This window comes from Gymnodraco acuticeps, unplaced genomic scaffold (assembly GCF_902827175.1).
Source record: "Gymnodraco acuticeps unplaced genomic scaffold, fGymAcu1.1, whole genome shotgun sequence".
In the NCBI taxonomy this organism is placed as follows: domain Eukaryota; kingdom Metazoa; phylum Chordata; class Actinopteri; order Perciformes; family Bathydraconidae; genus Gymnodraco; species Gymnodraco acuticeps.
In genome coordinates, this window is record NW_022990014.1 from 1,732,178 (window position 1) to 1,747,940 (window position 15,763).

The following is a 15,763-nucleotide window of genomic DNA, read 5'->3' on the forward strand; positions in this document are numbered from 1 at the left end:
TTAGTCCATATTACATCATTCATAGTATAACTTTAGTGTTGACCATCGACAATGTGGAGCCAATCTAAGCAACTGTGTTTAGAGTTTGGTTGCTTAATCTATAGCACTTAGTGGAAGAAGATGTCAGACCTTGCACTTTCATAACAGTTTAATAATGCTCTATCACAAGTAGGTCCTGCAATCAAAGTTTATAAACCAGAATGATATACTAGCAGTGGGCAGCTATTGTACAGCGCCCGGGGAGCAATGGGGGAAGGGGGTTATCCGGTGCCTTGCTCAAGGGCACCACAGCAGGGCAGGAGGTGAACTGGGACCTCTCCAAGTAGCAGTCCAGACTCCATATTTAGGTCTGGTCGGGGACTTGAACCGGCGACCCTACGGCTCACAGTCCAAGCCCCTACTGACTGAGCCATACTTAATTAAGGCTCTTGTTTGTTAGTTTAATATATAACAATTCACAAAGTTGACATTATGATTTGTATGTGAGATCTTAAGGACAGCTGTGAAATAAAAGTATAGTGAAGAGTAAAATATTGCCCTCTAAAAAATAGTAGAGTGGAATAAAGTAGCCCAAATTAAAAAAAGTACTCCTACAGGTACTTAAACATGCAGTACAGTATGCCTTGAGCAAACAATAAAATGTCCATACAAATATTTACCTTCAACCGCTGTTATGCACCCTATGCAGTAAGTATACAAACACTTGGTTTGTGTTTCGTAAAAATCCCATTTTGTATACAATGCTTCTTTAATAAATACCATTATAACAGTTAATTATCATCAGTTTTAAATATAAGGCATTTCGAATTAACATGGACCAAAGTCAGTGGCGGGCACCATGTAATCACATTTACTGAGTTAACCCATTTGTTTTTTAAGTACTTGACTTTAAGTGCTTTTCATAAGAATTTCCATGTATTGCTACTTTGTACTTCTATACTCCACTACAAGTCAAAAGTAAATATTCTACTACAGTTATTTTGGACTACATTAACATTATACACTATTACATACACTTTTGAATGCATTACTTTTAAAAGTAATGCATTCTTAAGGATGAAACTATTGAGAAAAATGTTAGTTAGCAGTATTAGCAGTGAAAAAGGACTCCACCCGACCAACCATAATCACTAAAGTGTGCCTACTACATCTGTCATTAAAAGGATCCAAACATAAAATAATATTAACTGACAGGGACCATTCAACATATTGATTACTTTCAATTTAGATACAGGAAGTAGGCGACATTGTCTTGCTATGTTTGCTAAAGGTCAGGACTTTAAATAGAAAATGGAGTAGTGCCATTTAGCCTAAACAATCTATGCTTCTTCCACCACTGAATAAAGCCCATAGTTGTCTCCTCACCACTTTTAGACAGGCTTCTAGCTGGCAGTGGATGTGTTCAGTGTTTCCACAGGGACATTAGGGCCCCAGGGCCTCCAGCTCCACATCGGGCCAAACAACCAGCAGGGGGTGCTATGCACCAGTCAAAACTGTTCTGATGGCGGAGCTAAAATAGAAACTAGAAATATTTTTTTTGTTCCATAAGTGCACATTATATATCGGTTTTTTTCAGCCAGAAATATAAAAAATCCATAACGTGTTTATTAGACAGTGAACACAAGTAGGCCTACTAGTTTGTTTGAATTAAATGTGTTTCCAGAGTCATTTTTAAGAGTTATAGAAACTTTAACATGAACACAATTATATGTTTGCATGTTTTTATTTAGTTAGGGTTGTTTTCAATGTATGTAGGTCTGTCTGCTCAGCCTAGCGGCTCTACACGCATGCACACCCAGGTCGCACCGCCTCATAGGCCGGTGAGAGGGGGACGATCCCGGCGCCGCCGCTCGGTGGGCAGGGCCAGCACCTCCGTAATGTTCAATAGATTTAAAGGAAGCAATGTTTCCCTTAGCTCAGCTGCTGCGACGGACTCTATCGGCTTCGGACCGCTCGCCATTTTAATCTGCCATTTCAAGGAATAAAACACACATTTAACAATAATAAAGCGTCCGTTCAAGACTAGACAGATCTCCAGTATGCTGGAAATGGATGTGATGCATTCCAGTCAACAGGTAAACACATAATTTCTTTAAAATGATCACTAAACACTGACTGTGAACTTCCTTGATACCGAAACGATCTGATAGGGAGATAGTTCAGGTAAACTTTTGTAATGTTCGCTTTATGTAGGCCTATATGATCAATACGCAGTGACAACCTCGTTTTAGCGTAGATATAAGGTTATAATAACAGCTGTTTCTTTAATTGTGAGAGAGAGCTTAGAAAGTCCCTCGTGAACCTGGCTGTGTTTTAGTTATAGAATATTAACGTCGCGCTCCTGTCTGCGTTTATGCAAGTCATTCACTTGTGACGTTATGCCTCGACATGATATAACATCATTCCTAATAAAGTAAAGCAGTGTTTTTTTGAGAATCTGGAGAATTATTTGAATTAAAAACATTATTTTTTTACATTTTTGACAAGTTAGGTAAACAAGAAGTCTCATGAGCCTATTTCTCGTAACAGTCCCTCCCCTTCCTCCTCCAAGCATGTGATATCCCATATCTGATATAGACAAACGTGTATTGTGAATTATTGAACTGTTGCTTCTGCCTTCGTTTTGTTTTTTCAGTGTATTCCTCATTTAAAATAACCACATTACCCTTAGTATAGCATTGTTTCTATTCATAGACATTGAAACAAACTTTTCATTTGGGATAATCTCATGTGATATGGTCTGGATATGTAAGGGTGAAAGACCATGGTTGACTAATGGGGGCCTAAAGGTCTGTTTTTGGAACATGTGCTGCTGTGCTTCATCCTCCTCGGTCAAGGGTTGATGTCCACAAGTGTGTGATGAAAGGAGTTGTAATAAACTACTGGAGTCATGTCCCCTTTGAGGCCCTGGTTTTTAGGTGAAGAGGAGTAAATGAACAACCCTGGAAGCACACACATTTAGTATCACTCCTATCACCCAGTTTGATAGCCAACAGGACCAACATGTGTTTTCTGGTAGTTGGGTGTTGTGTGTCTGTTTCTCACATTTGTCACAATGTTAAACAAAAGACAGCTTGCTCAGCTTCTATTGTGTGGCAGAGAAGTCTTGGAAATGTAAGTCCATTTATGAGCCAGTTTCCTTGTTCTGGTGCCAATTCAGGTCTTGTGACAGCCTTGTTACTGATACCACCGATAACCTGATCTAACCCGCTTATTTTTACATTTACAACATTTATTTTGCATTAATACAACATTTGAGATGGGATTTTTCAAATGGAGTTTGATCGTTGACATTATATAACAGCTTAATTAATGAGTGACAGTGAAAGGGCACATTGAACTTTCACTTCATAGTTGACAAGCCTTTTTTAGAAATGGGATTGTCCTTTGAGGGACTCGTAGGACTTGTCAGATGAGTTTTTGAAATGCCAAAAACAGACACGATGGTGTTTTTTTGTTCGGAAAACACAGATGACCAGACGTCCCACTTTGACATATGAGGCTACTTCCCCATTCCAGCTGAACCCATAATGTCTAGTTGTGTGCTCACCTCTCACCCTGTGCGTATGGTTTATAGTAGGCAGCCTAAGTGACGTGTAATCCTTTAGTGGTCGTGGCTCTGAACATTGAATCAAGGAGGGTTAGTGGGTTCTTATTTTGCAGGGCCACCGCTGTAGACAGAAAATTGCTGTCAACAATGTTTTGGGATATATATATATATATATATATATATATATATACTCATAATAATAGCAAACTAGCACCTATATATATATATATATATATATATATATAGGTGCTAGTTTGCTATTATTATGAGTTGATTAAGATTTACAACATGCCCAATTTTCTTAAAATCAAAGAAAACACTTTTTTTCTCCTGAGTTTCACATCCTCTTTGTTGTGATTTCTGCTTTGTGCTTTATTCCCCTTTAGGAGTTCAGTTCCCTCTTAGCTTCCCTGCCGGCTATGTCTGTTCTGGCCATATGACCGACTTCAGGCATTATGAAGCCTTGCCCATAATTCTGTGTATACACAAATCTGAGGAACAAACAAGTCATATGCTCAGACATGTTCCTGTGAACCAGTGTATTGGGTTTATGCAACATCCCTGGGCCTTGTGAAATGGTTTCCTTCTGTAAATAATTTCTGTGTAAAAGAGAGAAGCACAGTTTATCTTTCAGCATTCTTGTTTAAAAGAGCAAATAACATTCAGCCTGTGGGTGGACATCTACAGGAAACCGTATTTAAATATCCTCACAGTTGTTAGGACCCTGTTTTAACATTCTGTGTTGTAAGGAGCACTCAAATAATGTGTGTATGCTAAATGAAGAACAACAAATGTGGAAAATATGTGCAGTGTGTGAGTATGTTTAGATCAGTTTTCAATAGTCAAGTTATTTGCTTGACAATATAATAGAAAGGAAAAAAAGGAAAATAATTCTGTAATTTCCCCCAGCAACAGATCTATAGCCTTATATTCCCTTTTTAATTTGGTTAAATTATCCACCCTTTAAGAAATAACCTTTGTAACATGCATTTTATAAACCAATAATAGACTTACCTTTAACTTCCTGAGTTGATACATGCTGTACATTTTTTTTATAGATGTTACTAATTTGAGAACTATACTGTAGTATGAATTAACTTGTGCAAAAAACTTGACTTCCTGTGTGCCCTATTTGCAAGTTTGAACGGGACAAATGATTTCACACCTCAATGTAATGAGATGGTTAATGATTGCTTTGAAAAGAGTATCAAGTGCGGAAAGGTGTCTTCTGCTGGCGTATGGTGGCAGCAGGGGAAACGGAGAAGTGCATGTATTATTCATGCGGCTTCTCCCCCTTGACTTTAGTGCCAGTGTTGCTGTCAGTGCAGAGATACTGAGGGACAGGGTGTGGCGGGTGCAGCAGCCACGCTCCACAGCAGTGCACTCTCTGCTCCAAAGCTGCTCACACTCACTGCAGGACAGCATGGCTCACGACTCTCTAACATGATCTGCGGTTCTCTTCTTTAGGACATGGAGCTGATCGACATACTGTGGAACCAGGACATTGATCTCGGAGCCAGGCGTGAGGTGTTTGACTACAATCACCGTCAGAAAGAACATGAGCTGCGGAGGCAACGGGAGCTGGAAGAAGAGAAGAGGCAGCATCTGGTGCGGGAGCAGCAGAAGGCCCTGCTGGCACAGCTTCAGCTCGATGAGGAAACGGGAGAGTACATCCCCTGCCCGCCACCCAGCGCCCCGCTGCAGTCGGCTGTCACACCTCTAGAGGTTACACAGGTACACGCACAATGCCATCATTACTCATGTCAGAGCTGGACCACTCCCACATCATTTGATAGGCTGTGGCTATGCCGTAGCTATGCCGTAGCTAAGTAACCACTCATCCTGCGTAATTACAGAAACACAGGTGGGTCTGTAGCTTTGCATCGGTTTATTCTGCTCAAGAAACAACTCAACAGAGAAATAACTTCTATAAGCCATGTACTGTTTTTAAAATATGGTGAGCTGCAAAGGATGCTATGTGTTGAAACTGAACATGTTTTACCGTGTCTTGCAGAATGCCAGCTACACAGAAGAGAGCGGTGATGCCATGTCATTCGATGAATGTTTGCAGCTACTGGCAGAGACATTTCCTGTAGAGGAAACTGAGGTAAGAACATTGGATAATTACCCCACATGGGACTTCAGCCTTTCCATTTTTTTTTTTTTAAAGACATATTTCCCTTTCTTGGACAGAACACCCCAGTTTGCCTGGACACAACTGCTGTCTCAGCCCCCATAATGCCCCCCGAGCAGCCGGTTCTGCCCCCGGCCACCCTCTCCCCTGCTCCACTACCACCACCACCACCACAGAGGGTCACCCCAGATTTGGAGCAGGCCTGGATGGAGCTTTTGTCCCTCCCTGAGCTGCAGGTATAATACACTGACTCTACCACCTCAATGGCAGGGTGTTTTTTGTTGTGGAACAAATACCCAAAGAATTCATCAGCGGGCAGGAGCCCAGCATTAGAGGACAAACACCTTTTTGTTGCTCTGTGGGACAGGGGTCTCATACATGCCACACAGGTGCACCTGGCATTCCTCTGTTATTAGGTTTCATTGTTAAGACTTTTCAAAGAATTAGGGAGTTGGGTGTTTGAGATGTGTTGTTGTTTCTATGATTAACAACCACTAGATTCATTAAGCAGAAAAGAAGAAATCTTGTTTGGACAGGGTGCGCTAATCCTAAAGCGTTTACGTTCTGGCAGCAACATAAAAAAGTGTGCCTGCAGTTTTTCAGTAGTTACCTTATCGGTTTTGTTTTGAGGCAGCTCAAATTTGCATTAGCTGATGGGTGGAGCAGTGTGCCATTTGTTGCCTTGACCTCTCACTCTGAACTAAACTAACTAAATCCCAACCATGCAGCTTACATAGCATTGCATTAGGTTCTCTGGCAAGCTGCTGATAAGACTTTACATTGTAGGGAAAAAAAGGTTGTGTGGTTGTTTCTGTTTGTGTAAGCTGCTTTGGGAAGATAATGTACTTGGGTAACTTCACAGCAAGAGGGAGATTGGTATTGGTGATTTCGTATACATTTTACCAATTGGCTACTAGCATTGGTCAGTGAAATACTAGTCAACTTAAAGACTGAATTATTATTATTTGGGAAGATAATAAGTTAAGTATGCTTTTATGTCAGTCAGTACATATTATATATGCAACAACAACAACAACAATATTTGCATTGTCAACAAAGCAGATTTGTGAAACATTTAATGTTTTTGTTTTAATGGTTCTTTATCTTTTTTTCCAGCAATGCCTGAGCATGCAGATGGAAGACACACTTGAGACCACAACTTATCCACTTCCAAACAGCCCTGAAGTTCAGGATCCAAACTACAGTTTTTACCCCATGACCAATCTCCCAGACAAAACCAACAGTTTAAATGTCTGCCCTGCTGAGTTTATGAATACATTTGATGGCTCTGTTCACAATTTGGCCCCAGCAGAGAATCTCGGCCAGATAAGGGCAAACGCTCCTCAGTTAAATGCTAATTTAACTGCTGAAAGTTTCTGTGAGATATACTACCCCAATGTCATTCTGGAAGAGAGCAGTGGTCAACATGGCCTCAAAGAAAATGAAAGTAATGCCATGCCTGATATCCCAAACAAGCCTTTCTTCACCCCATTGGACCCTTACAGCCTTTCACCAGGAGATGCGTTTGACAGAGGTAAACACAATCTATTGGTAGAACTGCCAGACTCGGATTCAGGAATCTCTTCAAACACTAGCCCCAATGCTAGTTCCCCTGGGAAGTCTGTGTATGGCAATGACTCCTATGGTTACAGCGATTCAGACATGGATGAGATGGATGACAATCCTGGAAGTGCAGAATCTGACTACTCAGAGATGTTCTCACTCAATTTCCAACCTGATGATCATCAGATGGCAATTTCTGTGTCCGCACCGCTAGGGCAAACACAACAGGAGAAGAATCCCAAACAACACAGGACGGACCCAGCAGAGGACGGCGGGCATAACAGCGCCCCCTTCGCCAAAGACAAGCAGAAGAAACGCTCGGAAGTACGTCTCTCGAGAGACGAGCAGAGGGCCAAGGCCCTCAAAATCCCTTTCACGGTTAGCATGATTATCAATCTGCCTGTTGATGACTTCAACGAGCTGATGTCAAAGCACGAACTGAATGAAGCCCAGCTGGCCCTGGTCCGAGACATACGCCGCCGCGGCAAAAACAAGGTCGCTGCCCAGAACTGCCGCAAACGCAAGATGGAGAACATAGTGGGTCTGGAGAGCAACCTGGACTCACTGAAGGACGAGAAGGAGCTTCTGCTGAGTGAGAAGAGCGAGAACATCACAAACATGAAGGAGATGAAGCAGCAACTCAACAGCTTGTACCTGGAGGTCTTCAGCATGTTGAGAGATGAGAAGGGGAACTCTTACTCTCCCTCCGAATACTCCCTCCAGCAGTCCACTGACGGCAGCGTCTTCCTCGTTCCTCGCATCAAAAAGACTTTCATCAAGACTGAAGACAACCTCTTCTCTCCTTTGTAATATGGTACTGCATTATCATAGTAATACTATGCAATAACTTTGTAGTCGTAAAGCTTTAAAGCACTAGTAGCTCAGCAGAACTATTGTATAGTTTTTGCGCACTTCTCTTGAATGTTGTAATATTTTTGATATTTTACTTCTTTTGTACTCCGATATGTTCAGATTCTTTAACCAATATTATTTGTAAATATAAACATTACTTGCTTTTGAGATTGATAAACCGTTACTGTACGTGTATATATATATTGTATATATTATATTTCTGTATGCTAAATGATTGTTTCAATCATTGTTACTCATATTTTATAACTGTCCCTTTTATGATTTGCTGCCCAGGTTCTTTTATAAAATCTTCTGTGCTTTTCAATAAAGAATTCCTATAGCTATAAAGCGTCCCATTTACTCAAAGAACATTGTGTGGTGTGCAACAGATTGATGCCAGATGGATATATAGTCTAAGGAATGATTGCATAACTTACCACATGTTCAAGTCAGTTCGTGACTTGAAGGCTCACCCAAGGGTTTAAAAAGAGGCAAAGAAAAGAAATATTGTACTGAACGAGTTATTGGCTTAAACCACTTTTTACAATCGGCTTGTTTTCTTTAAGAGCAAGCTTGTTTGTACAGTAACCTAAAGCTTTTAATACTGTGAAACTCCAGTCGGACAATAAATCACACCCACTGCATTCATTGTGACGCAACAGCATAGTATGCTCTGTTTGAGCAATGCATGACAACTTCACAAAGGGCCAACCCGGACAAGCATTCAAAGATAAAGCCCACGCAATCACTGTGTTCTACATGCACTCACACACAAACACCACCTTTGATCACCAAGCCCATTTACTGCTATCATGACAAACATCAGAGGCTGTGTGGCAAGTTAAACTGGTGAGACTCAAGGCTGGCTGTGAATATAGAAACAGTTTCCCACTGACAACAGTTCAAACAGGAATGCACAGCTCAGTATATGGCTTACAGAAATAAAAGACTCAAATCATGAAAAATATTTTTATTTTAAGAGTATAAGTCAAACTTTACACATTTTACAGTTTAGCCAACATAGTTAACTGACTCTGGGGTGCTTCTGCCAAGCACGTCTTTATTCGGTGAGTTGGGTCATTCTACATTCCTCTGCAGAAACACTATCCCTTAACTCAGTGCTTCTCAAACTTTTTTCAGTAATGTACCCCCTTTGAAACATTTTCTCAGCCCAAGGACCCCCTGACCGATCCCGAACATTTTTGATCAAAAAAGCCTATATAAATAATTACAATATAGTGATGTTCCCTCAGTGTGTGATGTATTAACTCCTTCTTGGTATGCATTACAACAAACTAATGATATTTTAATTTTATGCATGAAAAAAAATAACATAACACTTTTATAAAATAGATTTTTCCAAGGAGTTTTTCAATTTAAGTAATATGTTATTGTGAAAAGCTATAAAATACAATACACACATTTGACATGTTTATATGATGACCCCCTTGGTGGTCATAGGAATGTTTTATATACAATTGTGTTTTCTATTGAACTTATTTTACTAAGATTATTTTTTTAATTAACCTTTTTTTTTTTTTTTTTTTTAAATCTCACATACCCCTTGCAGTACCCCCAGGGGTCCGCGTACCCCCATTTGAGAATCACTGCCTTTACTGATTGAGAAACAACAGGTATGGTTTCTTTATTTTTTTTGATCGAGTAGACATGACCTGCGTGGAATCCACTGAGTGCATGTATCATTCATTTTGAACAAGATCATATTTGCATCATCAATTATGTCGGTCACATTTCAATGGATGGACATTGATCTTACATCAACATTAATTTAAATAAACGTTTTTGTATAGATCACTCTCAAGACAGCTATGCATTGTGTAAATATAACGTATAAGGGTTTGTAATTGGAATGAATGTTTAAACATTCTGTTTTACCTGCTTAACAGGTACATGTACAGGATTACCCCTTTATGTTAAGCAAACCTTATAAAATCAGCTTGAAACTCCAAACTTATGTTGAACTCGGCTAAATATTCAGTACTTTTACTGAAAAAGTTTTTAAGCTAAAAGGTAAGATTTGTCTACACTATTCCTTTGACAACTAGGAGTATTTTTGAATAGATTTGCTTTTCAACATGTCTTCAAGTTAAACCATTGTCTTTGTCACATTAATTTTCTATGACATGCCTTTGCAGTAATTATAGTTAACTTAAGAGTTACAAATCTGTTATGCGTAGATTTATTTACAGACTGCCAAGAGCGTTAGCACTGCAGGATGCAAGTGATTGCTTGACATTGATATCGACAATGGTCACTGTGACTATTTTATAAAAAGGTACATCCATACAATATAATGCAAATCTATACAACTGTTTTGCCATCTACTGTTTTTTGATGGAGTTTTTACATCACCTCAAGGCTGTTCATTCAATATGTTTAACACTGAGGTAAGTTGATTGTAGACCTGCTGTATTAAATTGTGATATTGTTTAATATAGGTGTGCCTAATAGTGGCCAGGGAGTGTAAATATTGTTTCTTTCCTGAGCATGCTCATTTGTTTTCCCTTAAGGATGTTTCAGCACCATGAACTTTATCAGGACTGACAGATGGCAAAGGTAATAAAACATATTTTGCTTGCAAGATATGTCCAGCTGTGGTGAAGGTCACAGGCTGATTCAGGTCAAAGAGGAACAATACCTGAAGTGCTCCTGCTCCCTTTACCTTAAAAGAACCTTTGCACCTGGTGTGATTACCATTTGCGCTGTTAGATTACATAATGAGCAGCCTTTGATAATATTTTGAAAAAAGTCTTACCCATCCAGAACCTTCCATGTTATCAGGTCTTTACAGATTTTCAGCAAGAAGAGAATTCCTCTTTTCCACATCTGCAAATCAAGCAAAGTGGTTACTCTTACCTGCTTCATCTTCTTAAGTCAGCTTTTTGTGAAATACTCACTCCCTTTTCTCGTTAATGTCTGAAATCTAGCACTTTCGGGTAAAACTGCAGTATCTCTGACTCAACAGGATCTCCAATGTGTCCAGGAACTATTCTTTCTTCGCTAGAACCAGCTGCTGGAGGGTTTAGCTAGCCTTGACAGAGATAGACGCTCACTATCAGAAGCTTCCTCCATGGGCGTTGTGCTCGATGCTGCCTTCTCTCTGTCTCTCAAAATGCTGACTGGTCCACTGTGCGGGGGCTGCAGACGTCTTGTCTGACTGTCATCTGCAATCTTCCACACTAGCGATGCTGAAGGCTCAACTGCAGGTGCTTGTGGCCGTTATAATCCTAAACGCTCAAAACTGGCATAGGTGGTGTATGGGCCTTTGCCCTAGGACTACCAGAAACTCCCTTGTCATTGACATTTGTACAAATAAATACAGTATATTTACAATTTCACCCAAAGAAGTCTTAAATAGTCCCCAAAAAGAGGAAGAAGTGGTTCTGGACAGGCAAATTTGTCTAACTTCACAGTCAAAATGTGTGCAGGCAACAGATAAATAACTCGTGTGATTTCTTTCTGGACCAATGATGCACTGAACCTCTTGTCACTTTACTAAACAATTTTATTTGGTCTTTTTCTTCTAATCCAAACAAATCTAAAATGCTGTGTGCTGGGAAAAAGAGTGAGGGATTCCCTTGATTCTAATCCAGATTGCTTATGTTTGTTGACACTGGTTATACTAAGGATGTACATACTGTGCTTCACATAAACAAATTACACTTGACACTTGCAAATGAGCAATCATAATAACTTTAAAAAAAGAAAACAATTTTCTCTTCACCCATGATACCATAGGCACAATATACACACAGAAAAAAAAAATAGCTGGGTAGGGAAACATCTATCACAATTAGGGAGGAGTATCATCTGCACTCATGTCTTGTGTATACAGTCCTTCTTCCATAAACTTCTCCGATTTAGCTGCCGTAATGTCTGACTTGAGTGTTCCTCTAATGCTTTCAGATGACTGTCTCAAAGTAACCTGCGGCTTTCCTGACATTTCCTTTGCTCATCTCCTCGCCTCTCCTGCTAAGAACTGAAGCCTGTTGAATGGATACAGGATAGAACAAATAGTTAATCTGCACTTTCAAGGGCTCAGTCTGTACTGTGCTACGAGTGTGTTGTTGAACTGAATGCAACTTACCAAAACATGATATAATTAATATCGCCGAGAGCCATAGCCCCCTCCTCCGCCGGCGCTGCTCCCGCCACCGGATCCATGGCCACCTGCAGTTAAAGATTAGTACCCGCAAAATACGTTGGATAATTTTCAGCAGAAATTATGTAATGTCAATAAATGCTTGATTTTGAGAGTCGGTGGTAACACTCACCACCATATGGTGCACCTGAGTTTCTGCCACCAAAGTTGTTTCCCTTCATGGCCCCATAGCTGGACTGCTGGCCACCATAATTTCCAAAGTCATTGTAATTTCCCCCTCCTCCATATCCTGAAAAATAAATGTCCATGTTAAAGGTAAATCTTTAAATCTGGTGTTTAGTACAGCCAGTTTTCTAATAATATCTAAAACTTAGTTTAACAAATCACAATTCTCAACACCTTTTTTGAATGTTATTTTACCTCCGTCATTGCCTCTGTATCCTCCATCACAGTTTCCACCTCCCTGGTTGCTATACCCTTGACCACCACCACCACCACCACCACCACCACCACCTCCATAGCCCCCTCTGCCACCTCCATAACCTGGTCCTCCACTATAATTACTTCCTGGACCTGGAACAGTCAAAAACAAAGCAAACTTGCGTATTACAACATAACCTTATAATTCATATTCACTGTGACATGAAACACTCATGCTTTTCATTAACATAAAACTCCTTCCGCCTCATCCTAAAGTAGATTCTTTTTTTCTTTCTTAAAAAGCTCACCATTGTCAAAATCATCGGCATAACCGCCTCGTCCTCCACCATAGCCTCCTAAAACACAAGTGTAAAATAGAGTAACGCATTAAAGCTGAAGAACTGTATTGTAGATTTGTGTTGTATTTTGGAAACTCTGTCTAAGGCATGGCAACTGCACATGAAAATCAATACTGATACATTAAGTTTGAAAACAGATCTTTCACCAAGCTGAGCAACCAGTTTTACCAGATAGCTATAGCTACACCATATTCATTAAAAAAAAAAGAGAAGAGATACAACTATTTTACTTCCTTTAGTGCGTCAGTACAAATGAGATCCTGAAACCTACTCTCCCTCGTACACATCCCTATTAAATGCATCTGCTGTTGTGTAATTAGTGACAGAGGAACTTTAATCTGGCTTTCAATTACTACTCACCTCGACTGAAGTTGCCACCACCACCAAAATTACCTCTTCCCATGAAGTTTCCAGAACCTCCACTCCTGTCTGATATGTACAAATGTGTCATTTTAGAACCCTTAACAACATCAATGAACTGATGGCTGAAAAGACTAATTAAATGTTCATTAGGAATATATTTATGGTGTGCTTACCCCTGCTGGTGGACATAGTACTCATTTCCTGTTTTGAGAGGGCCTTTCTGACCTCACAATTGTGGAAATTGATCGTGTGGAATTTCTGGGCTGTGAGGAAAACAAGAACAATACACTTACATACCATTACTAAATGTTGCCTGAAAGCTGTGTTCACTCTAAAAACTAAACACATACCAACTATTTTGTCCACTGTGTCATGGTCTTCAAAGGAGACGAAGCAGAATCCTCTCTTCTTCCCAGTGGAGCGCTCTTCTATGATGTCAATGCATTCAATCTTTCCATATTTTTCAAAATGCTCTCTGATGTGGTACTCCTCGGTATCCTCTTTGATCCCACCGACAAAGATCTTCTTGACGGTCAGATGGGCGCCGGGTTTATTGGAGTCCTGAAACAGTGGGCATTAATGAGCACACAACAAACACCAACATGGCTGTAGTTTCTGCCTTCAGGACGGGGATTTGTTTACCTCTCTGGACACGGCCCTCTTGGGTTCAACAACACGACCATCCACTTTATGAGGCCTTTCAGCCATGGCAACGTCGACTTCTTCTACAGCCGCATACGTCACAAAGCCAAACCCTCTAGAACGCTTGGTGTTAGGGTCCCTCATCACCTAGAAAAACCAAAGACATACACAATGGTGGTGATAACAGTTTAACAAGATGGTGGCTTTGAACATTAATATGGTTTCTTATTGTAGAGGCCATAATGCCAAACATAACAACAAAACATATACGTACCACACAATCGGTAAGAGCTCCCCATTGTTCAAAATGAGCCCGTAAACTCTCCTCGGTTGTTTCAAAGCTCAGTCCTCCAATAAACAGCTTTCTGAGCTGCTCAGGTTCTCTAGCTTCACGCTCCTATAAAAGGCATAACAAGAAAAATATATAATTGCCGCTGTAAATAGTGTTACATGAAATAAGTACGATTACTACTGCATGGATGAAGTTACTACCATCTACTGGGAAGATTGTGGCCCTCCCACCCTGCAAACAAACTGTACAATATAATATACTGCAGCTTGTCATTTATTACATTGTATTTTTAGTTTCTTTTGTATACTTATATTTGGTGTAAAACGTGCCATTATTATATTTTATTTTTTATTGTAGTACTATTTTTGACCTTTTCTGTTAGAAGTTATTTCCTTATGTTGATAATGTTAGCACCACCATACACCAAAGCAAATTGCTTGTATGTGTAAACGTACCTAGCAATACACTGGATTCTGATTCTCTCGCGGATTGATAAATGCACACAAATATCGCGAATACATTGTTTTTATTTCCCCCCGTCACCATTCAAGCGACAGACCGCGCTATGTTGAATGTTGAATATATCATTGCACTGTAAAATAAAGTTGTCAAAAAACCCAATGCACGAACAAACAGTTATTTTAACAATGATTACAGTTGACAACAGCTGGGTTAGCCTGGCGGGCCTCAGCAATGACGTTAGCGTTTATGTTAGCTTACTTTAGTAAAGCTGCAGGTTGAGCCTTGCGTTATAACCAAAAACAAAATGTATCTATTAATTATATTGATAAAATGCGTGTCAAAGGAAGCCAACAACAACGTTCATGTAACAGTCAAATGGAACTGTCAAACAACAGAGCTTTTGGTTGGTTTTACCACCATTAGCTTATCTTAGCTGCAAGGCTAGCTACTTTAAACAGCGATGACTTTGGGTCAACGTTTAAGCAACACGTTTCAACACAACACCTTGCATTCATTCGTCACTGTTATACATATTTTTGTAGAGTAAGCGATGCTTTAATGCGTTTTAAATAACCGTATTTAATGTGCAACATTTGCGAAAACTCACCTCCATTTTGCTGTTCATCACTGATTAGCTAAGTGTGTCGCGTCACGTGTCGCGTGTCACGTAATTTTGTTCAGTCCTTCATCTTCTTCTCTTCTCTTTTTATTGGCGGATCGCAAACAATGTAAAGGTGTAGACCGCCACCTACTGTACAAGAGTGTTATCATCATGTCATTTCCCAATGGATGTACAACCATGATTTTAGCTATCTTTTAAATTATTCTCACCAATCCTGTTTCACTTATGAAGGTAGTTCTTACCCATATCCTTTTATTCCCAGTATCCCCATCAGGTTCCCTGGTCTGTTCTGGAAAATAATCAAAACTCACATTTTAGTACATGAAAGCTACAGTGATTCATGCAGTTTATGATGCATACATTATGTACATGAGGGATTGT

At 39.9% G+C, this 15,763-nt stretch overlaps 2 protein-coding genes across 10 annotated transcripts; one reads left to right on the forward strand and one right to left on the reverse strand.

Annotated features, from left to right (window-relative positions):
* The first annotated feature begins 1,799 nt into the window (after window positions 1–1,799).
* Window positions 1,800–8,443, forward strand: nfe2l2a (nuclear factor, erythroid 2-like 2a). The gene is made up of 5 exons (XM_034213298.1): window positions 1,800–2,075; window positions 5,018–5,284; window positions 5,565–5,657; window positions 5,744–5,920; window positions 6,801–8,443. The coding sequence occupies exons 1-5, from the start codon at window positions 2,040–2,042 to the stop codon at window positions 8,055–8,057; spliced, it is 1,830 nt and encodes a 609-aa protein (XP_034069189.1). The 5' UTR covers window positions 1,800–2,039; the 3' UTR covers window positions 8,058–8,443.
* A 1,144-nt stretch (window positions 8,444–9,587) lies between these two features.
* On the reverse strand, window positions 9,588–15,497 carry hnrnpa3 (heterogeneous nuclear ribonucleoprotein A3). Of its 9 annotated transcripts, none has more exons than XM_034213302.1 (11): window positions 15,368–15,497; window positions 14,281–14,403; window positions 14,007–14,153; window positions 13,715–13,925; window positions 13,538–13,627; window positions 13,362–13,430; window positions 12,951–12,998; window positions 12,643–12,795; window positions 12,410–12,511; window positions 12,208–12,290; window positions 9,588–10,946 (listed from the first exon to the last, which is right to left on the reverse strand). In XM_034213302.1, the coding sequence occupies exons 1-10, from the start codon at window positions 15,383–15,385 to the stop codon at window positions 12,223–12,225; spliced, it is 1,029 nt and encodes a 342-aa protein (XP_034069193.1). In that variant the 5' UTR covers window positions 15,386–15,497; the 3' UTR covers window positions 9,588–10,946; window positions 12,208–12,222. The 9 variants fall into 9 exon arrangements, with proteins under 9 accessions (XP_034069193.1, XP_034069191.1, XP_034069199.1 ...); XM_034213300.1 differs by having other exon boundaries at window positions 12,395–12,511; XM_034213308.1 differs by lacking the exon at window positions 9,588–10,946 and adding an exon at window positions 11,608–12,106 and having other exon boundaries at window positions 12,395–12,511; window positions 12,787–12,795; window positions 13,395–13,430.
* Between the last annotated feature and the right edge of the window lie 266 nt (window positions 15,498–15,763).

Excerpts from the sequence above, each read along its gene's own strand:
- nfe2l2a (XM_034213298.1), top strand. The coding sequence starts at position 2,040 with ATGCTGGAAATGGATGTGATGCATTCCAGTCAACAG. Across the intron at positions 5,285-5,564 it reads CACCTCTAGAGGTTACACAG|AATGCCAGCTACACAGAAGA; the intron begins GTACACGCACAA and ends CGTGTCTTGCAG. Across the intron at positions 5,658-5,743 it reads TTCCTGTAGAGGAAACTGAG|AACACCCCAGTTTGCCTGGA; the intron begins GTAAGAACATTG and ends TTTCTTGGACAG.
- hnrnpa3 (XM_034213300.1), bottom strand. Across the intron at positions 13,431-13,537 it reads TACTATGTCCACCAGCAGGG|ACAGGAGTGGAGGTTCTGGA; the intron begins GTAAGCACACCA and ends TGTACATATCAG. Across the intron at positions 12,796-12,950 it reads TGCCGATGATTTTGACAATG|GTCCAGGAAGTAATTATAGT; the intron begins GTGAGCTTTTTA and ends TGACTGTTCCAG.